Raw genomic sequence first — 24,490 nt, 5'->3', positions numbered from 1 at the left:
CGCACATACAACTTTCATAAAAAATGCCGTCAGAACGCTACAGACAATTACTTAGAATGATAATGAATGTAATTATATGTCGTACAAAGAGAGCTACATACCTTTACCGTTGCAAAAACAGGAACGTTGTGTAATCGGTCTAATTTTGTTCAAAAATTTTAAGCAGAAACCACTCAAACAGTTTTCTTTACAGAAACGAAAAAAGCGAGACTACTGCGTTCTAATTTAATGGCCGCTGCTTTTTCATCAAAGTGGAAGGTATTTCCTCTCTTGTCCATTGAACTATATTGAAACGTAATAATTAGGCTGAAACGTAACAAAAAAACGAAAATTCCTATAGAAATCTCATCTTTCACCGAGGCTATTAGCAATTGTACGTGACTCAAGTTTCCAAAACAGGTGCCGATCGATGCACCAGTTAGTCAGCTATCATAGAATAAATTTTCATAAAAATCGGGTAAATTTTTAATTTTTTACTTTTGGCCAGGATTTTCAGTCAAATACTCCACTGTGCGCCGTTCAGAGGGCGCTGCTCAGCATACGCATGCGTTACCGGTCTGCAATTCAAATCATTTGCATATCATGCCCTACTTTACATTTCCTGCAATTTTCAGCTCACTCGCGTAAGTCCTTCGTGGTGTTGCAATTTTCACAATCAGGAGTGTATATATAAGCTGTGTCTAAAATTTTAGAGGCTGTTTTCTCGGAATTTTCTGGCTAGTGCACTTTTTTACTTTACTGTGTGGATACTCTCAAGGGTTACTACTAATCTGCTTAGTTTCATCCCGACTTGAACTTCCGAGACCGTATTGCTCCTTGTTAGTAATATCTTCAAAACGGATGAGCCACTTTGCCGTTTATACGCTCGCCCATTACAACGCCAGCGCCACGAAGGGTCTTTTGTAAACGAACACCACCAAAGCTATCATAGGCTCTAACATAGTATAGTATACTAAGATTTATTGGCTGAACCATCAAAAGATGACGTTACCAGCCATCTTCCCTTTCGCAGTTCGGATATGAGGCTAAAGGAATTTTTCTCCAAACTTCTGTACATTGACAATTAAGCTGCTGATTACAGGTCGTTCGGGCCTAAAAATTTTACAAGCAGAAATCCCGGATGTATAAGATGGGACTTTATTGCCCCAGGTTTCGAAACCGCGATCCTCTGATCTTGTTATTATGACAACAAGGCTTCTCTCGGAAGTATTCATTTCATTTTATTATTTAAAAAAAAGTGATTTTTTTTAAACTTATTTATTATCGTTGTTTTTATTATTACTTAATTTTCATTTATTTATCTAAGAATTTTGCACTGAAGTCTATGTAATTCTTTTCCCTTCATTCATACTCGGCGAAACAATGCATGTTATTTGAACTAATAAATGAAAATTTATCATATAAGCTTTGTGCTGCAATATGATTAAAGTGAAAAACCAACGTAAATAAAGCACAAATTTTGAAGAAAATACAGCATAAAGCTATTTCAAGGCTACAATGGAGCCTCTTCATCAGTGCAAAAAGCTCACCAACACAACCGAAAGTTGCGAGAGAATTGACAACAACCACGTGGACACCGGTATTTATACCAAAGTGGGTCAACCAATAGGAATTCAGGACACAAGGCATCAAACAGTCCATCAGCGACGACATGTCAACCCGGGATCAGAGTCGGGGGGGGGGGAGGCAACCAATCAGAAGCCAGGAGACAAAAAGAGTGAGAGACTACGAAGAAATTGAAAAAGCAATTATAAAGATTGCTTTTAAATATCATGAAAAAATGGAGTGCTGGAAAAATCATTGACAAGAGAATGAGAATTTTTCCAAATATAATAAGGTTCCCAGAGATCGTGGTCATAAACCGAAGAACATTTACAAATAATCTTGGCAGATGAAAAATTAAAACAGTGACCAGAAGTCCAATAATGCTGAGAAATGGAAGAACGAGCAAGTTCTTTATGTTTAACATTATTTTCGTGCTCTTTCAGACGGTGCTTGGGAGCACGTTTAGTCTGTCCAACGTAACCAAGTTGGACTTGGTTGGTTCCACCACTTGCAGGAGATGCTATAAATACCCCAGTTGCAATGGCAATCAATAGGATGCTCCAAGTTTATAAACTTTATCTTATTTACAGGAGAAAAATCTATATCAAAACCAAACTTATTCAAAATCTTTGCAACTTGATGACTGATTTTAGGATAATAAGGCAAAACAATAGTATAGGTTGCAGTTTAAGCAGAAACCTTGTCAGAATGAGAAGGATTAATTAGCTTATTATAAGTTGAATCAATAATGCTCAGAGAATAACCACGATCGAACGCCACCTGCTTTAAGATAAGAAAGATCAACATTTAAAGAATTGGAGGAAGAACAGATGTTCAAAGCACGAAACACAAAAGCCTTGAATGAGGCCAACTTTTGGTTAGGAGGATGAGAAGAGCATTTGTGAGTAGGTAGTCTAACAGGAAAATTCTTACCAAACACCGAAGTCATAAATTCATCATCACTTTTACTAATAAAGACGTCCAAAAAAGAAAGAGAACTATCAGTTTTCATTTCAATAGTGAATTGGATGCAAGGATCAATAGAATTTAGAGTAGAAAGTAAAAGATCATTATCAGCATGGTTTTGACCGAGCAAAACATAGCAATCATCAACATAACGAACATAGAACGAAAACGTTATGGTTTCAAAAAGCTTAGCCTCAAAATAGTGCATATAAATGTCACTTAAAATAGGACTCAAAGGATTACCCATTGCTAAACTTCAGACACACGAAAGTAAGTACCATTGAACACAAAAGTATTCTACTCAATACAAACACGAGTGAGGGAAACAAGTCCATCAATCTCAAAACTAGAAAAATGATATTCTTGGAGTCTCAATTTAACGCAATCCAATACCCCAATAACCGGTAAATTAGTGAAAAGAGATTTCACGTCAAAAGAAGCCGTCGTTAAACCATGAGGCTTAAAATAACGTAACTTCTGAACAAAATCAACGGAATCTCTGACAGTAAAAGAGTTGCTAATCAAAAGAGAAGAGAAGATGGAAACTAAATGCTTAGCTAGTTTATATGAAGCCGTACCAATGTTTGAAACAATAAGTCTAAGAGGAATGTCGGGTTTATGGACCTTTGGTAGAGCATAAAACCTGGCACAGTGTGCAACAGAAGGAGTTAAAGACCTTTTTGAAGACTCACTGATGATAGAAGATTTCACAACATTTTTAATAAGGTTTACCTCTCTATTACTACGGTCTTTGTGAAGTGTCACATAAGGACCAACCTCAATTAACTCATTACATTTATCTAAATATAAACTTTTGTCAGGAATAACAATTTGGTCGCCTTTGTCAGCCTTTAGTAACAACCAGATCAGGATCAGAACACAAACCTTTGATGGAAGAATTAGCATGCTTGCTAAAAGTATTTGAAGTCAATTTGGAATTAAAATCCGCAGTATTGGCAATGACATGCCTAATAGAGTCCTTTTGAGAAGCAGTGAGAGCACTAAATCTAAAGGCTTTCTCAATTGGAGCAACCAACTTACTGAAAGAAAGTTTTGAACAAGAAGCAAAATTATTATTCAGTTTGAGAGCATTAAGCTGATCTGAACCCAGTAAGCAAAATATCTTGCCTCAGTATTGCATAAAGGTTGACATGCAAGAAAAATCATCTTGCATTAATACTGCCTCAATGTTGTTATGTTACTCCCTTTATGCTGTCAGCAGGCTGCCACAATATTGACTGACAAGGTGTATGCAGCATAATATCAGGAAAATATCAAGGTAGGCTGCTTTTGTAACATTGCATACGTATTGATATGACAGGATAATATCAAGATGTTGTCATGACAGCATAAAATCAAGGTCTAGGCAAGATGATCTTGCTTTTGTAATCTTGCATACGTATTGATATGACAGGATAATATCAAGATGTTGTCAAGACAGCATGAAATCAAGGTCTAGGCAAGATGATCTTGCTTTTGTAATATTGCATACGTATTGATATGACAGGAAAATGTCAGGATACATTGACATGACAGTATGAAATCAGCATGTTTGCAAGGTGTTTTATCCATTTATTTATTTGTATTATTTTCACTTCAAACTCGAGAATTAAATTTCATTCTTTAATTATTTCTGTTATTCTTCAAGATAGTTTTCTAGCCTGAGAATATTTTCTTAAAGCTGACATCTGATCGGAAATTCATATAAAGATATTAATAGTACTCGCGATTTAATTTAAAAAATGAAAGTTTCTTCGTTTTGCGTAATACTTGACTTATTTTTTAAATTCATGCTTCTAATTGTATTATAAAGACATAAAATGCTTAGTTAGGAATAATTGCGGAAGTTTTTATAGCACTAAAGGTAGCAAAATAATAAATAAATAAATAAATACAATAAATAAGTACATTTTCAAATGGATGTCAGCATTGAAAATATCCCATAAACAAAACATATGAATTTATCTTAAAGAATAACATAAATACCATTGAATAAAATTAATCTTACGTGAGATTGAAGTGATAATACGAAATTCTGGGCTTCATGTCCTTTGTTTCAAAGTCTAGGGACGAAAAAAGTTATTTTCGCCATTTCTAACATTGATCGCACATCGTTTGCGATCAGGGGCGGATCTAGAGGGGGGCCATGGGGGCCATGGCCCCTCCCAAAGTCTTGCGATTGTAGGAATTTTTTTTAGAAAAAAAAAAGAAAAAAGAAAAAAAATATTATGCGAAGATAACAAAATTTAACACATGTGTTTTGCTGGAAAAGAAGTACAGGCCTTAATTGGGGGATAAATTATATCTCTTTCCTCAAAACAAAACTTTTATTTCGAAAATTTTTCTCCATCTTTTACATCATTTCTTGATTCCAACTACAGACACTTGGACGATCTCTAAATGCTGCTGTTCTCAGAGTATACCTATTGTTCACAAGACGAAAGAAAGCGTAAATTTTCGTTTTTATGGCTTTAATTTCTAAAGTAGGGGAGAGCCCCCTTTTCCCATACGTTTTCACAAATGCCTTATGTAGCAAAAAATTGCATTTTAAGTCTTTTATTTGGAAAAAATGTCAACGGAAACTAGCTTTTTCCAGCCCTTATCACTTAACTTGTTTAAAAGCAACTTAAATGAAATTTTTTAGGACTTCAATTACAAACGATTTTTGATAGGACCCCCTCCCTCCCTAGTTTATATCGTGATGATAGTTTTAAAAGGAGGTTGTTGGAGGAGCTCACGAATCTTCCATCCCTTTCTAAAATATGTGTAAATATAGTTAAAAATCGAATTTTTAGAGCATCAAAAGCAAAATATTTCCAAGAAGGAAGGATTCTAAGCACCTTCACACTTCCTTTAATGTAAGCAAACCTTACCTAAAGGTGCATTTTTAGGCTGGACAGCTGAAGAGCTAGAGAAGAGCACCCCTCCTTTTCTAACTTCTCAATGTATAATGACAGAATATTTTGGTTTCTAAGCTTTATTTTCAAAATGTATTTTGAAAAAGTATTTTGAGGCCAACGCCGAAAACCCGACCTTTCTCCGTACATCATCAAAAATAGACAAAATGCGTTTTTAGTTTCCTAATTTTCAAAAATTACGCCGAAATTTAAATTTTGAAACATTTTCGAGGGAGATTCCTAAATCCATCACCTCACCTAATGTCTCGATACCCCGAAAATTGAGTTTTTAAAACTTTATTTTAATAAAATTTTTGGGGAGTTCGGAGTTCGTTCAAAAATTTCCGATGGCCCCTCCCAAAACAATCGGCTGGATCCGCCACTGTCTGCGATATGACTTGTTTAGTACTATATTAATAAACAAATATAGTTATCAGTCATTCATAAGTTTTTCCTAAAACAATACTATTCCAGACTAATAACTAAGCAACCAACTTAACGAAGCCTAAAAGAATACAACGCCACGTGCAGCACCTCTGAACCGATTGAGGTCGAAGCAGGAAGTATGTGCCAGCAATGCGAGGGATGCTGGGTAGAAAGAACTGTGCGCATGCGCAAGTATCAACGAAGGTCCACCTGTTCTATTGTGTACTAATTACCTTGACGGCGACAGCATGAAATCAATATCATCTTGACGGTGACAACATGTATGCAATGTTGTTATTGTAAGGTAATATCAATATTGATATTTTAAGATGAATGCAATGTTGCATACGTGTTGTTATTGTAATATTGCTTTTTAATCTTTATGCAAGCTTTATGCAGTATGAAACACATCAATATTGACGCCGTCAGTATAATATCAAGATCTGTCAAGGTTGATGCAAGAAATTTTGCTAGTAGGGAAGTCAAGGGTTTGGAAGAAAGATTAAAAAACAGCATTCTGATTCACCTGAGGGAAAACATCAGAAGAATGATCAACATTATTTGCGAAAAGAGCTTCCAACTTCTTATGAAGAATGGACCTATGCTTGAAAGTAGACTGAAGAACCCTATTCCAACTTTTACTGTCAATCAAATCAAAATTAGAGATGGAATTCGAAAGTTTGAGATGTAAAGAAAACAACTCATTTCAATAATAAAAATTTTCCTACGAGTTTCCTGAATAAGAGCTCTTAACAGAACTAACTTGGAGAGGAAAAGCACTTTGCTAATTTTGGGAGATTAAGAAAGATTACATTTCAAAGAAATAAACTTGGGAATAATTTTCTTACGTTTACAACAACAAAGAAAGGACCAAATGATCCAAAACCCTATACTTCTTTAATCTAAGACTGCAAAACCTATTCACTTCAGACATAATAAATTCCATTTGGAATGGGATAAAATTGTAACCGCATTCACGACCGCATCCACACCGCACCGCGCCAATGTTTGTTTTGAAATAGAAAATCGCTATTCCTGCATTTATTTGAAATTATTTGGATGTCCTTGGTCAAATAACGTCAATTTAATGATAGCTAGTCCTCAAATAGCTTTGTATACGTTTATCTCCTGGCTTCATCAGCCAAATTTCTTCATTTATTTGTGTAAACGTGTCTTGATTTTTTACTAAGATGAGGTTAAGCATTTGTATTCACATGTTTGTATTCACAAGATTTTTCGTTGCAAACATAGATCAGATTACCTTTTACTTAAATTCGCTAATCGTTCGCCACAACGATTGACGTTTCTCGAAATGTGCTATGCAAAACTACCTTGTTTAACAGACATTTGAAGGTAAAAAAACTTACATTGCCCATTTTAAAATAATTTATTTCTTAGTTTTATAGCAACCAACAAGGAGAGAGCCATTAACTGAGAAGCATTTTCTAAGTCCTTATCGTGTACTCTTAACTTCATAAAAAAAGTCGTCTCTTTCTTTTATGACCTATTTGAAAAACCTGACACATGTGTACATATATATTTACAATTACTCAAAAAAAAGCAAACAGCTTGTCGCATTTGCTTTAATGCTGTAAAATATAAGTTTGTTAATATTGAGTTACTCCCCTAAATTAAAATTTTTCATTTCAATAAGTAATTATTTTACCTTCTCGTCCGCAGCAGTATTATGTTTTAATGGCAATTTTGTTCACTATGCATGCAACTGAAAAGGACGCATAACATGTTTATGGTAAGTGACATAAAGGGATAAAGAGAATTCGTCCCAATGGTCATACGATGGTGATTGCCTGTTAATTTAAATTTGGCTTTCGCTTTTGTTGGCTTTTAGGATGTATCCCTCAGTAGTGGAAGTAAAAAAAAAGAAAGGTTTGTATAATTTTTGTTTTGCAATAATGACTTTGCTTTATCATGCACTTTCATCAGTGGCGCACGCAGGAATTTTGCAAGGGGGAGGGTCCAAGGTCGAAAGCGCAATTCCTATCTCATACACCAATATGCCGTCAAACATATCGACTTGATTTTATCAGTGCCCGAAAATGGAAAACAGTAAAAAATAAACTTGAATAAGTAATTAGCATCATTGAATGAAATACACAAAATAACCAGAGAGCAAAATAATTTACACTTTTACATTTCTCATAATTAAAAAATAGATTCAAGTTCATAGAATCTCTTTTCAATTCTCTTTCTATAATGTCAAAACTAAAAACAGGGTTATTACAGTGTATTCATTTATAATCACCGTTGCACTTCTAAAAGGCAATGCATTATGTGAAAAGTGCATAATATTTTAAAAAATGTTTTAACACGAGGATTTTAGTTTTTCACTCATTGGAACTGAAACAATTGTTACCTGTGTTTGAAATTATTTCACATGCGGGGAATTTAATCAGGAAAAAAAAACGAGCTATGGGAGGGGTCCGGACCCCTTCCATACCCCCCTGGACCCCCTTGTGTGCGCCACTGACTTTCATACTACTTTTATATTTACTGTTTTGAAATGTTGAAGTTATGCAATTTTAATTTCTAGGAAAACAGTTTTTCTTCGTTTAATGATTTCTGCACAAAAAATTATCTTATAATTTTATGTTTCCTTTAGTTTGTGGTAGGGGCTATGATCACTTGTGATTGAAAATAGGACATTTATGAAAACTATTTTTATGCAATGCAATTTTTAGTTTTAATTTAAAAAGAAAAATTAGATTTGGTGTATGTACTTTATTATTTTTCTCTATGATATTGTTTCATTTATTACGGTCAGGAAAGGGTGGGGAATTGTCATAAAATCCTGCTTTTCAACTTATGTACGTAATAAATATTTAAGACTTCCTGTAAAAACTTCACATATGTTTTGAAACATTACATTAAGAGAACACATTGCATTAAGTTTTCAGAAGAAAAAAAAAATATTTTATTCACTTTCTTTTTCATATGTAGTTATGACTGCTTTACCCCATGTGGTGAGGTAAAAGGAGTGGTACATGGGGCAAGGTGGTCATAATTAAACAACAGATATACGACTATTTTAAAAGAACCATAAAAATTAAAACGCTCGACACAGCTAGTTCTTTGAAAGAAATCGGCTTGATTTAATTAAATTATATACATTTTTAATGCCCTGTAGTCATAAGTTGGCTCATTAAAGATTTATAGATGGCTGATGCACCAAAAAAGATGCAGGAAGTGATGATTAGGGTAAACTCTTCATCATCAACTTTTAATGAAAATTTGACTATGTTGGATTTTAACGTGATTATTAATTAAATGACCTTCTCAAATACATTTGGGACATAATCTCAAAAATCAAGGTGGATGACCACCAGTAGAGACTCCCTCCTTCCATTTCAATTTGTATAAAATTACATGAGAAAAATGTAAAACATATTTAAGTCTTTTTTTCTGTAAACACAATAGTCGATCTGTACTTTTATTTTACGATTAGTTAATAATTGTGAACTTAGAAAAGTGGAGACCAATGCGTCTTTACTTTTGAAAGTGTGGAAGCATTCGCTAGATAGAAAAATAGTAAGTAGTAACTGATTATCTTGATTATTTGTAGTTAGGTAATTAATATGAAATAGTTTTTGCTCTCATGCATCACTAAAATCTCCCGCATAGTGCTTAAAAATATTGATTTCTGTAAGTTTCAGTTGTTTTTCTTCGTTTTGAATACGTTATTTTTTTTATTATTCATTTGCAAATGTTGATTCGAAAGTTTGTTAGCTAATATATTTTTCAGCTTGATATTTTCTTTAGACTTATGTTTGATTTTTTTAAAAAAGGAAGAAATAATCAATGGTTTTGAAGAAAAATTATAAATTTTGGCTTTGTACGAGATGCCTCTGAGATTAATGATTTTATGGTACATGTGGGGACAAAAGGGGCGTCTTTTTATCCACTTGGAATTACGAATTTTCAAAAAAAAAAAAGGATTCCGATTTCCCTAGTACACAAGGTTTACCCTAGGTTAGCCTGGTACACAAGGCATACTGATTCACGCTTTTGGATACAAGTTGGCATTGATTGCCTTTGTTCACAAAACATGAAACTTTTTTAAAAAATGAAGCTTTCTACGCAGCCAATGTCATGAAAATTCTACAAAATTTGAGCGAAAATGAGAATGTTCCGATTTTAAAATGTTGTATAAGTAAATAACACCATTGCTTTTTCTAAGTAAAGAATTGTCTGCAGTAAAATTTGGAAATTGAAATTTAATTCCTTATTGATAAAATCTAAATATATATATATATTTTTAACATTCTTTCGACTATTTATATTTTAGTAACATAGTCTTTTATTTGATGTGTGCAACTTTACACCACCTGGCAATAAATGTTCACTTTAAAAGATTAATGTATATAAATGCTGTATGAATAAACTTATTTTGTTATTACGAGAATTTTTCTTATTTCAATCTATGTTTTTTTCTGTAAAGCCAGTACCTTCATAAACACACACAAATAATTAAAAAAAATCAAAAGCATTTGTTTTTGAACGAATAAAAGACAAATAATTATCATTAATATTTTCAGAATATTGACAATTAATGTTTTTAGTTTCCTCTAAAATTAAATTTTGTTTATAAAATTGACAGTGGTTCCATAAATCTCCTACTGAAAATAGAACACTGCTACAGTGTATAATTACTAGTGAATTGCCGGATCATAAAAATGTAGATCCGCAAATACATATATGGACCTTGAATTTTTAACCCAATTTGATCCTTGTCCAAGTGTAAAATTTGAGATGAAAGGTGTTCCCGTAAGGGTAAAAGCACGATTTATTTAAAAAATCAATCCGTAGCAGAAACATAATCAGGAATTTGATTTATTCTGAAAATAAGTTCTACGAAGAGAAGGGGAGTGTCGGTAAGAATGAGACTGCATTGCATTTAAGACGAAGTAAAATGTGAAAAATTATTTCTAGCTTGGTCTGTAGCTATTACTAGTAGCTGCTACATCTGCTGGCTAGAAATAATATTTCGGCATATAAATGCTGTTGTTCCATTCCTCTCGACCTGCCCTTACCGACATAGCACTGCCAAGAACATTTTTACGAAGAGTAATCGGAGAATTCTGTCTCAATTTTTCGAAGAATAGCTGGAAGAGTCGATAGGAGGAATAGTACAATTCCTAAATCAGTATAAAAAAAATGATGAAATGTTACCTTATAATATCTTTAAAAAATGTAAAGCTAATTCAAATTTAATTGTATGTTATTTTATAGTTATCCACATGTAGAATTTCAAATATGTAATAAGAGTTTATGGCTAAAAATCCATTTAAGATCTACTAATCATGATATGGATACAAATCTTTATTTTCTTTTGGATATCTGGCACATCGCTATCAATTAAAGACATACAGTTAGGGCAAACCTAACCTGGCAGTATTGTAAAGGCTATGCAAATCTCAATCCTACCATTTCATTGCTGCCAGGTAAGGTTTTTCATAACTAGTGCTGCAAAGAAAGTCGTGCCCCTTCTCCCCCCCCCCCAGGAACATTTGGTTTTAATATATATTGTCATTCCAAAACTGTTATGACCAAAAAAAAAAAAAAAATCAATCTGCACTAGTGCAAAATTTATAGCACACATTTTTCTTAACATGAAAATATGCACTTGATTATTCATTTAGTTGCAAGAACTTAATAAGGTCTTCGTAAGAAAATTTAGCTGAGTGCTAAGAACCATCAATATCTGCTCTTACTATTAATTTCAATGAAATCTTTATCACTAAGAAAAAAGAATTCATATTGTTTTGTTTGTGTGCAAAATATTAGAATGACTTTCTTTTTTTTTCTTTGAATTCAAGAATTTAGGCATGTAGGATTTTCTTTTTTTTTTTTTTTTCAATTGATGAAATTGAAACATATCAGAATATGCAGTTTTTAGTGCAGCATTATGTAGCACTAAAAAATGCTTACATTACAGTTATGAAAAAGATATTTAAAGTATGCTGTAAAAAAAGTCAGCTTTAGTGGTTACTAACTAAAGTTGATGAACAGATACGTATAAAATTTTTAGCTTTTTTTTTTTTTTGACAAGTATGAATAATGTGCTGCACCAGTTGGTTTTAGCCATATAAAAAAAACCTCACCTTGAGTACAATCTATTGAACCTAACAACTGTTGATAAAACCTATTTATTTCATATTGTTACTTTTATAGGCTCTAATTTTTGAAAGTAGTGAGATCATACGAGTTAATCTTTTTCATTTCCAATTTCTTGTTCTCCTACCTCTGTTTACGAAACGCATTTTCACAAACAGTAATTGGTTTAAATAATACTGCTTTTATTTTGCAATTTAAATACAAAATTCCCTAAGTATTATTCAGTTGTGAGAAAATTATTGAAAAATCTTTGACCCTTGTCAGATTCATTCTCATGCGTTTCATTCAAAACAAATACAATATGCATGTAGAACATATGACGCATTTCTTAAACGGCAACATTTTTATATTGAATTTGCTTTCTTTTCCAATTGCAGAGCTAAAAGTTGAAAAAAATATATCCATTACATGAGAGAACATGATTTCATCAACAAAAACAAATATTGCATCACGATTTTCACCCCTCTGCTACCTCTCTCAAACCCAGGGAGCTCAAATCTCATTGGTTGATATCAATTAGTCGCTTCAAGTACATACGATCTCGACTTCCCACTCCAAGCGGGTTTTCACATTCACGATGCGATGGAACGGTCGAAAATCGGCGCGGTGCGATGGATTTCAGCTCGGCTGGATATCCAGCGAGCCGCGCCACGCCATCCAAATGGATGAGGCGTTCGGCATTCACGACCGGATTTTGGAGTGGTGCCGCGCCATTCGGATGAATGGAGCGCCCGTGAATGGCGGCCCTAAGGCTCAGTTAAATGAAAAATCTATATATATAATTCTCTTACGTGCCGGCAAATGAAGGGGTGAATTTCTAAACCTCTGTTGGCAACACTTCGCCGATAAATCATGTAAACAAACTTCTACGTTGTTTTGAAATCTTGAATCACAGAATACTCAACGAACTTTTTTTTTTTTTGAGATGAGTTTGAGTCGGGCTGTGGCCCATTTCAACCTTAATCAGCAAAGAAAAGCTCAAAGAAGGCAGGAAACCGTTCTTGAATCCAATTTAAGACGAGCCATTTCCAGAGTTGTATTCTCTGATTCGCTGCCGATAATTTTTAGCGGCTGGGGAATTTTCAGTCAGCAGTTCCTTCAACAGATCAGGTGCGTCACACAATGCCGGTAACCGCACCTTTCCGTCATGGCAACATTTAGTATATTTATTTGCAGTATTACGCTCTTTCTGCCAATAAAGAGCACCACAAAATTCGCATTCTTCACACATTGCTCCACAATCATGTTCATCGGCAATGTTGTTTTGAACGCGTAGGCGCTTTGAGCGTCGTCTATTCTCTGCTTCAGTACGACAGTTCAGTTCAAAATGAATAACCGAGAAAGAATTTACTTTATTCCTTTTATTCTCAGCTGAAAGGTTTCGCCAAATTTGTTTAGGGTTATAGTAGTTTTAGTATTGTGCAAGCAAAGTAGCCTTGGCGAGTTTTCGCGTTTTTAGTTAAACCATTTTTTGTTCGTGACGTGGCAAGGATTCAGAATAACAACAAGAAGGACAAACGTTTGAGAAAATATGTTTGGTGCTCTCTGAGCCTGTTTTTAGTCATGGCCAGCTCTATGTGGCATTATCAAGAATGCCGGTAACCGCACCTTTCCGTCATGGCAACATTTAGTATATTTATTTGCAGTATTACGCTCTTTCTGCCAATAAAGAGCACCACAAAATTCGCATTCTTCACACATTGCTCCACAATCATGTTCATCGGCAATGTTGTTTTGAACGCGTAGGCGCTTTGAGCGTCGTCTATTCTCTGCTTCAGTACGACAGTTCAGTTCAAAATGAATAACCGAGAAAGAATTTACTTTATTCCTTTTATTCTCAGCTGAAAGGTTTCGCCAAATTTGTTTAGGGTTATAGTAGTTTTAGTATTGTGCAAGCAAAGTAGCCTTGGCGAGTTTTCGCGTTTTTAGTTAAACCATTTTTTGTTCGTGACGTGGCAAGGATTCAGAATAACAACAAGAAGGACAAACGTTTGAGAAAATATGTTTGGTGCTCTCTGAGCCTGTTTTTAGTCATGGCCAGCTCTATGTGGCATTATCAAGAACAAGATCTTTTGAAGCAGTGTCAGTTGTGGCTCCCAAACGGGACATTTTTAATTGTGTATATGAGGAAGTTTTCTCAGATTAGAATATATAAGAGTGTAAATATGTAAATATATAAGAGTGTAAATAATGTAAATACATCCCTCGGGGGAGCCTGTAACCCCTAGAGGGCGCGTCCCCAGGTGGCGGATAGGGGAATGCCTTCATTGGTTTTCCAATGGGTGGTAGAAGGGAAATAAAATACCTTCCGCGGACCAACAGGTAGAAGTGCAATCTCTCCAAAGCAATGACAGACACTTTTGTATCTATAATGGTAAAGTTGTGCACATTGCCAAGGCAGTCATCTTACATACAGCAAAGTTAAACTGTCGAAAATCTGGCTAAAGCAGACAAATTAACATTATGAACGTAATTTTCATATTGGTTAAATGGATGGTGACCTAAATGCAATTACCAACTTTAATTTTTACGGAAAATTTTAGCTAGGCTAATGTATTGGCATACAGCGAGCGAGCGAAGCGAGCATGGATCGCGAAGCGATCCACAGGGAACTGCGTAAGCAGTTCCGGGGGTTGGCGAGCGATAGCGAGCAGGGGGCGATAGCCCCCTAGTTATCATATAAGCTTTGTTCTGCAATATGATTAAAGTGAAAAACCAACGTAAATAAAGCACAAATTTTGAAGAAAATACAGCATATAGCTATTTCAAGGCTACAATGGAGCCTCTTCATCAGTGCAAAAAGCTCACCAACACAACCGAAAGTTGCGAGAGAACTGACAACAACCACGTGGACACCGGTATTTATATCAAAGAAGGCCAACCAAAATAGGAATTCAGGACACGGATCATTTTTTTGGATCATTTGTCCTTTCACTTTTACGTTTTTCACTCTAATCATATTGAACTATTATTCACAACAAAAATCCGATATTCATATGATAAACAATTAATTTAATCGAAGTATTTTTTTCTCGTTTTAAAGTCAAAGCATTTCGTTGTAGTTTCAGTCTTTTACATTTTTGTATTGCAACTTTTTAAAGGCCTTTGCGGTATTCTGTGGTGTCTGCTTTGCATTTTCATGATGTGTGAAACACCAGAAACTCATCCTACAATCAGTCAGGAAGAGCTTGAGTATATACAGATTGGCATTGGCACAGTGAAAAAAGAAAAGGTAAAAACTCATACAATATTTAAATATCTTATGTTGCTGAACAACTCATCAGCTAAATATTGTTGCAAGTTTTGTAAATAGTAATTGTTTCTATGTTTATTTATGCTTAATTTGGTTTGATCTGGCTAAATTTGGCGTTTCTTCCATTAACTTACCCTCAAAATTACCTTGGTTCTTGAAACTTTCCTGTATGTTGACTTTGCCTGCCATGCACCATTTCACATTGTGTAAATGGGATTGGGGATATATATACACTCAAGAGCAAAACATTATGACCACCCCTAACTTTTTCAAAGAATTTGTCTGGATGAAGTGGGGTTGGTGTATAACTGAGGCTGGAGTAAGTCATGCTTCATTCGAGCACTTTCTTTTTACATATAACCGATTCATATATATATTTGTTGATAAATAATGATGTATTTACAAGGATGTGTACATTAATTCTTTTCAAAATTTAATACGTCCAAAAACATCAATCAATTAAATTGTAATAGTTGAATTGATTTGAACTAACTGAAATTTTTGGATTTAATAAAAAATTTTGAAATGCATTTTTAAAACTTCCATTTATAATAAAACTGCATTCAAATATGCCCGAGCAAAGAACTGATGTGCAACTTACCTCGCTTAAAATTACATTAATACAGGACTGACGCGTTTTTTCTTTAGTTTAAGCTCAATGGTTTCTAAGTGTCTTCTGAAAATTTTCTTCGGCATCTAATGACAGGTAAAAAATTGCGATATGTACATACTGAGTGCTCACGTTACTTGCTTCATGTTTTAGTATCACTGTCGTAACACTCACTTTCTACTATTAATTTACTACGTTAATAGCAAAAATGACTTTTCACTTTTTAAGGATCGTATTTCGCGTAAAGTTCTTGGAAGTGAATCGATTATAGGCAATGAAATCATTTAAAGAAAGCAGACAAAAGTGACTTTATAAGCGATTAATGTATTACGACCTGACCATATATCCGATAATACATAACATAGAATTCCTATTCAGCAAGCCAGGACTTTAGAAAAGTGACCTTATATGCGGGGTGACCTTCAAAGCGGGTGACCATATATCGAGGTCTGACTGTATCTCAGAAACTGCAAGACTGGTAGGTTGTTCATGATCTGTCGTTGCTAGTGCTTATGCGAAGTGGAAAAAAAGACGGTGAAACCAACAGTAGGCGTAAAAGTGTTGGATGACCACGCGTCCTCAGAGATAAGGGACGTCGGAAACTAGGCCGCTTGGTAAAGCAAAATCGGAGGCAAGACAGTTGATCAACTGACAGCTCAATGCAATGCAGTTGCGAGTGAAAGTGTTTCCAAACACACAGTTCAGCGAACACTATTGGATATGGGACTGCGCAGAGACGTCCTACTCGTGTGCCTCTATTGACCAAGCATCATCATCAACTACGCGTACAGTTGGACCAAGAACACCGAGACTGGTCCTTTTTATGACTGGAAAAGAGTTGTCTGGTCCGACGAATCACGATTTCTCGTTCATCACTATAGGCGAACAGTTGTTCCCGTCTTGTACCGTTGGTCGTAAATAGGCTGATGGTGGCGTTATTATGGTCTGGGGGATTTTTCCTGGCAGACTCTGGAACCCTTAGTTGTGGTAGAACATACTATGAAGGCTGTGGACTATCTGAACATCGTGGCAAATCAGGTGCACCCGTACATGGCATCGGTCTTCACTACTGGAAATGGCATCTTCCAGCAGGACAATGCCATATGTTACAGGGCTATAATTGGGTTGCAGTGGAATCGGCAGCATGATGAAGTATTCCAATTAATGCAATGGCCACCAAGTTCCCCGGATTTAAGTCCTATCGAGTACATTCGGGATTTCACGGAAAGGCAGCTCAGAGCTGAAACACCCTCATGTCAAGAAATCTCAACTTTGCGTGACCGCTGCATTAACATTGGGTACAATCTATCTCCAGACGTTTACCAAGAGCTTGTGGTATCCATGACAAGGGGACTCGCAGCTGTTTTGTAGGCCAAAGGTGGCACAACGGGTTATTGACTGGGTGATCATAATGTTTTGTGTATATATATATATATATATATATATATATATATATATATATATATATATATAAGAATTCATTCGAAATGCAGGTTTGCTGGAAACAACAGGTCCACATGTTTAAAGAAAACAATTAATACTAAAATAATTTTGTTGGAATACATGTTTAACTTATTTTCAACTTAAGAAAATTAATCGATTTAATCATTATTCTAAGTTACCCATAGAGTGCCATTTTAGGTTCTTTATTGGTTGATTTTCCCAAAAGTATAATTTATTTATAATGCTTCATTTCTCCCTAGATTCTCAAAATACCATGGAAAGAGATGGCGCTCTCTGTTCCCCTCTGGGCTCTAGCAATCGGATTTTTCGGCCAGTTCTGGTTGCTTGGCTTCTTCTCTACTGTTCATGCATTGTACATGGGAACAGTTCTTAATCTTCCCATTGTTAAAGTAAATATTTCATTCTTTATATTTGAAGTCTTTAAATGTTCAAATGTGGCCGTGGTGGCCTGATCAGTAGGGCTTTGGTCTCGTTATTTAGTTCGATACCAGCCGGCTGAAGATCCTCCGAGTTCACTAATGTTGACTAGGGCATGTTAAATATGTTATGGTCACAAAGTCCTTTTAGTTCTTTTTTCAAATCAATATTCTGGGGCTAATGAACCAGGAGATGTTCGGCTTCTGGGTTGGATCATAGTTATCGAAATGTTGATAGATGGTACTGTACTTCCATTTGTCTTGAGCTGTCAGAGTTAATTCGTACTTCCATCTATGAGGTGCTCAATAAGCGGAAGCTGTGTATTTCTGCCTTAAATCGGATAGCATTGTCTACACGGGCTCTGCTACCATAGTGGTTAAAGCAACAAATTTTCATCTGTGTATTATTTTGGCTTATTATTCATAAACTTTAAACTGTCAAGTAGTCCGTTTTTAGCTAAAAGGTGGTTTCCAAATTGAACTAGCAAATTGTCAAACTAAATTAGAGAACTGTGTGTGTGGGTGTGTTTCACTATCTGAGGTAATAACGATAATGAGAGGGAGATTTATTGCTCTGGTTATCTATATTATCTAGTTACTCAATAGATGACACGGCTTAAACTAGGAACTACTGAATGTAGTGGCACCATCTATTGTAGAAATAGAGCCGTAGATAACCTGCTACAGTAATACTACCAAATTTGAGCGAAAACATACATTGGAAGGAAGTTATATGAGTGTTCATGCCGAATTAGAAGCAAAAGAAAGTTATACATTTCCTTTCCCTGACCTCTGGTGTGTATCAAAAGAAAAACATATATATATATACTCAACCTGTTTCAAATTCCATTAACAGTTACATATATCCATACATGAAATTCAGTGTCTGTTACAGGTTATTCATGGCTTACTTTTCAATTCATGAATATTTTTCCTGTATGTTTTAAGCATATTTTTCTATTCAACAATAAGTGACACTTATTTCCAACAATTCAAAATGTAACATTAATGAAGTTTTAAATTTTACTCTACTAGAATGGTATATTGTCTTGTTTGCCTCATCTTTTACGAGCTATTGCTACCTGTGCAGCAAGTTTCCCAGTTGATATCCTCCTGCGCTCAAGAACGGTCAGTGTTGGATGCGTAAGGAAAAGTGCAACTGTAATCAGTAATACTTTCAAATATATTCTTTTTTGTGTACACTATCTTAATATTTTTGTGTTATTATGCTTTCTCAGGGCCGCATTTTTAAGTCCCCAGTCATTTGGTCACTTTTTCACAGTAGTTTTTGAGCTTGTGACTACATCTTCTACTCAGGAAACCATACGTTAGTGTAACAATAAAAAATATTGCAGCAAGTAGTAATCAAAAGAGCATAGGGTAACAAATTTTTTGACACATAAATCATTTGTCCTCGTCTCCCTGTTATCGAGATATAGAGTCTTCAAGTTGGGCGACATTTGAAAAAACCCCAGCCAGATTTAGTGTATTTAGAAGATATCTTGAGTATTAATGAAGCTTAATGACTATTCCAGAAAAAGCTATTTATTCATTTCTTGTTTATTACACCACAAACTGCAATACTCAAGTGACGACATAATTTGCCATGCTTGGCAAAATTTTGGGTTTTGCAAACCAAGTACTCCCTCCATTTCAAACACTTTTGAAATTTTGTTTTTTGCAGGAGTGTGACAATTATAATTGCTGCATTAGATTTATGTCCATGAAATGTTATTGGTGCCGCAATTTTCTATGCTTCAATCATTCGTCTTTTTGCTCACAGTACCTAAATTATTTTGCCTTGTCTTCTCGTGTTTTCAAGACATTAATTCTTAACAATTCCTTATTTATTTGTTTACTTAAGAAAACACAAATAAAGACAAAGCGAGGTTCTAATTTATAAATTTTAGTAATCTAACTATTACAAAATACGATTTTTGATATACTAGTAATTGTAATATAAAAATGAAAGAAGCACAACCCCTCAGAAATTTTTTTTTATTAAAGTATGGAAAAGTGTGGTTCTAAGAACATTTTAGGAATCTTTAATTTAAATCTTGTGCAGCAATTACAGTGATAAACCTCTGCCGAAAAACCAAATTTCAAAAGTAGGGTAGACCGGAGCGCGTTTACGCAGTGTCCTTTTTTCAAAACGAATTACACCTGGGGAGCCAACATTCATAACAGATTGATGCTGCTGTCTAGCAAATATTCTCACAAGTCTTTAATCGTCAGTCGAACTTCGATCTAGCAGGCAGAAATAATAATCTGTTTTCTACCAAGTTGAGTAACTTTTGTGTTGAACGTTTTGAAGCTTATTGTGAATAAATAATGCTTAGTTAAGAAAAAAAAAATACATAAAAATTAGCAGAATTTTATCCTTTTTTTGAGTACTTGTATGAACTGAAATGTTATTAAATTTTTTTTTCACGTTAAAAATAAATCCAAACTTGGCGACGTGGTAAGTTTACGCGTTGACGTCGGAGCATTTTTACGCACGTTCTTACGATGTCTTACATCTAAACGTGCCCTGATGCTTTTTTCGCTCCGAACTGTCTCAAACCTTTTTAGTATTTTCAGGCTAATTAGTTTTGAAAATCTCCATCTATTTTTTAATTGCGTTACAAATTCGTATCTTATAAGTTATAATCATATAGTGCTGTCATCATGTCCATTCAGCTTTTACTTTATACATTATTCAGTCTGTAATAAATATGCTTTATTTTAATGATGGTAAGACATTATGTTTAAAACACTAACAGAACCCCGTTAGGTGTCAAAATCAATATGCGTAAATGTGCTCCGTGTCTGGGGCAAGTTCGTGCAACCGACTTACTCAAAAAAATTTTTTTTAACAGTTTAAAACACAAACTGAGCAACAACTGAATATACCAATTTGAACTCCATTAACTGCATCACAAAATCCAAATGTCTAAAATTTCCTAAGTTAAAACATCAAAATTAGAAAATTCATTGAAAAAAATCCTCGTAAACGTCCCGGTCTACCCTATTTGAAATGGAGTCGGCCGAGTTTTCAGTACAGTTGAGTCCCGACTTACGCGAGGAATGCGTTCCAAGACTCTTCGCGTAAGTTGAAATTTCGCGTTATGGAAAAATATATGCATACAAATTTTTTAAAGCATGCCAAATACTTTTAGGCACTTATAAACACCCCTCAAACTGCTCTAAACCATTCCTTAACCATTACAGTTTCTTAATCTTAGTCATAAAGAACTGAACTTTTACTGTATTTAAAAAACAAAAAAACTGTTATTCAACATGAAATACTTAAGATGCACAAAATGAATGACCAATGTAAATAAAATATATAAAATAAAACAACACAGTACGCACAGCATGCAGTAAAATTAAAATGATGCACAAAATGGTACAGTACAGTATAGATACAGTAGCTATATTTACGAGTTAAAAAATGAGGACACTAGTGATGATTTATGCTCCAAGATCAGATTGTTATTCTTATCTAATACATTTTTAAATACGCTTCACCTTTTATTTAAAACGTTTCAATTTGTGGCTACATCTCCTCTACCTGATCTTTTTATTACTCCACAACGCAAGAGCGCGCGTAGCTTCCATTTTCCTAATTTTTACTTTGCTAGACTGCTCCGCTTCAATATTGAAACTAAGTTCTAAACTTTTACGGACATCTTTTTGTTTTGGCTTTTAATTGTACACATGGAAGATTCACTCATACTTATTGTCGCGCTACCTTCGACGTTTTGTTATTGTTCCAACATATCGAGAATCGTAGCCTTTTTAATTTTTTTTTTATCAGAAACCTTCTTTTTCTTCACATTTGCAAATTTTAGATGAAGGTGACACTAAGGTGCTATCATGGTTATTTGATGCACTAGACTAGTTTGGTGTGGGCACTTTGGCTGTCAGTGATGCTCAAAGGGACATAATAACATTCACGAAATCAATATTTAGTAGCCAATAACGAAGCTGATACTTCCTTCTAAAAAAATTTATGTTGTGGGCGAAAAATTCGCGTTAGCTCTAAAATTCGTTACTCGTGAAAAATTCGCGTTATAGCCATTTCGCGTAAGTCGGATCGCGTTGTAGCGGGAGTCGACTGTAATCCAGACTTGTACCAAGCCTGGCGAATCATGTTGGCGCTCGCGATACATTAAACTGGAAATGAAACTATAGTTATGCAAACCTAACCTAGCAGCATGGTAATACTAATGCTGACAAGAAATTGCTTTGGACTTATAAAATAATTCCTCCTTTTAGTAGAATTCAACTCTTCCTAACTTACTCTTGTTTAAAGTCATTCATGCTTCTTGTTATCAAAGATTATTCAATTTAATAATACTTGTGTTCTATCTTAGTTGTAGTTCCTATCTGAGTTCTCTCAACTTTTCTTGTGCCTGGAAAAAGACCAATTAAGTCATGTGACCATACCGTTACTGTTAGTGGCTACTACATCTGGGGTGGGGGGTTGAAATCAACCCCGAATTATTCAACAACCTAAGGCAGGAACTTGAATGTGTTATCCACAACATTGATGTACATATGTGTCAGAAGGGGATTGAAAATTACACCAAGAGAGCATAGTACTATAGAGCAAGTCGTGGGAAGAGCCATGCCAAAATTTTTATTTTATGTTTAAATTGGAACGAGTATTGTAATGATGTACAAATACTCGATACTTTTTCTTATTCGAAAAAGTTTTTTTTAAATCTAAATGTTTCCCCTTTTTTGGGATATTGTGTGATATTGGCTTGTTGAAAAGAGCCCACTCTCACATTAAATTGGCAAGGAGTAAAATAAAAGGGCTCACTGTGATCCCAACAGTGTTGTTATATGGGTCATTCTCACAAAAAAACATTTTGAGATCAAGAAGGTCAGAGAAATTAATGTGGATGGAAAGCAATAAAACATTTTATATGGATAGATAAATGCAATAGCTTAACAAAAAAAAAAAAAAAATGTATGTTCTGAAAAGTATATTTAAAATATTTAAATAAATTAACTAATTTCAAAATCTAAATCCAGTCCTAGTTACAACATACACTTATTTACACTAAGCCTCTAACTTACAGCATGAAGCCTTAGGATTACAATATAGCATAATAACTGACACAACTTCGTTTACCATTGAAGTATCGCACAATTTATTAAAGCCGTGTATGAGTTTATGAATTCAACAGACCTTCTTCCTAAACTTAAATTCTAGATACGACACAAGGACTAGGTGCAGGGTTGGCTGGAGCCAGTATGGTCGCCAGGACCCCTTTTATCCCATAAAACATGCAAAGAATTCAGATAGATTTTAAATATTACCTCTTTCATATGGAATGAAATCTCATTACAATGAAGACCAATGTAATGAAATTTCTACTTAAGCAAAATTAATTTTCTTGCGGTTACACTGTGTTAATTCCTTTACATTAAAATTCCATAACAGCGAATAGAATTTGAGATCCCTTGAAGTTGTTTGTAATGAAAATTTCACTGTAGCTAAAAATTTTATAAATTATTTTATGAGAAAAGTTATGCACGTGTAACTTTTTTTTTTATGTGGCAGATAGAAAATCTCGTTTTAAATATATTTTCTATTGCAGATACAGTGGTGTCATGTGCTGCTTTCTTAGGCATAACAATGGTAGGACGCAACGTAACAGCAACAACTCTACTCTTTATTCTAGGCGGAGTTTTGGGAGAGTTTGTCACTTTTGGAGTTTGCCTGGCATGCATAGACATTGCACCTAGTCTTTCTGGTAAGAGATTTATCATTCCCATTAGATAATTTATTTTTGTACACTAGCTGATTACAAGCTTCATTTCTGTTTAAGTACTTTTCAAGGCTTTTGGAGCCCAAAAAGGGAACATACACTGAATTCTAAATAGTGTTGGTATTCTTAAGTACAAGGCACCTCATATTCGTTGAAATAGACCAAGAGAATAGCATAAAATCAGTAGATGATCTATTTAACTTTAACAAACGAAGTTTGAAATGACAATAATGCAAATTTTATCGGGCAATAGTAAAAAATTCTCACGTTTTGAAATCATTGCTAGAGATGGTAAGTTGGAATGGCGCCATTTGTGCAGGAGAAAGTATTCTGTGTTTTTGTCTAGTGAATTTGCACATAAAATTCAGAAAAGAACAACTGCATCATCACACCATCAAAAGGTGGGTGGAACAGTATCAGCACAAGGCTTACATGTGCAAAAAACACCCAGCTCAAGATAAACAGCTGCTAAAATCTAAGATAAAAAACTGCTTATGTTTTTATGAAAGAAGTCCCAAAAGTCAAAGTGCCTTGCAAATTCTGAACTCATTGTGCCTCATACAATGGTGTGACTTGAGTTTGGTCGGGTGTGTGTTTGGAAATGTCTTCAATTGTAATTAGACACTGCTTGTGCAAGCATTTCAAATCGAATTGTAGCTGTGATTTCATAACCAGAAGATTTTTGCTCTTGCAAGGTAAAACTTGTGTACATGTTGCTTTAGGGGGAACAAAAAACAATTTCAATTAAATAAATCAACTACAGAGAGAACTAATATTGTGCCATTCTTTATACCCAATTCAATATAAAACACCATGTACATTAAAATTTCTCTCTAGCATAAGGTAATAAGTATTATTGAGTTGTGTTATGTTCAGTAGTATAGTGGCAGTATTATACTATTTTGATCAGTGTAGCTATTGGAATTCATTCAGGAAGAAGGGATTTGGCGCACAACTCCTTACATGTATCTAAATTTTCTATTTACATTAACGTTCTGAAGATTGATAATAAAGTT

General features: G+C 34.6%; 1 protein-coding gene across 1 annotated transcript in view; it reads left to right on the top strand.

Moving 5' to 3' along the window:
* The window catches only part of LOC129222222 (sialin-like), a 70,421-nt gene that overhangs the window by 44,137 nt on the left and 1,794 nt on the right, over window positions 1-24,490 (top strand). Inside the window, exons 5-8 of the mRNA XM_054856701.1 lie at window positions 15,068-15,198; window positions 17,533-17,682; window positions 18,745-18,877; window positions 23,304-23,459. Of these exons, the coding sequence (XP_054712676.1) occupies window positions 15,068-15,198; window positions 17,533-17,682; window positions 18,745-18,877; window positions 23,304-23,459 (570 nt within the window). The remainder of the gene's footprint in view (window positions 1-15,067; window positions 15,199-17,532; window positions 17,683-18,744; window positions 18,878-23,303; window positions 23,460-24,490) is intronic.

The sequence above is a fragment of the Uloborus diversus genome, chromosome 5 (assembly GCF_026930045.1).
Source record: "Uloborus diversus isolate 005 chromosome 5, Udiv.v.3.1, whole genome shotgun sequence".
NCBI classification, from domain to species: Eukaryota; Metazoa; Arthropoda; class Arachnida; order Araneae; family Uloboridae; genus Uloborus; species Uloborus diversus.
Note: the sequence above shows the minus strand (reverse complement) of the source record. Positions and strands in the feature narration are given on the sequence as shown.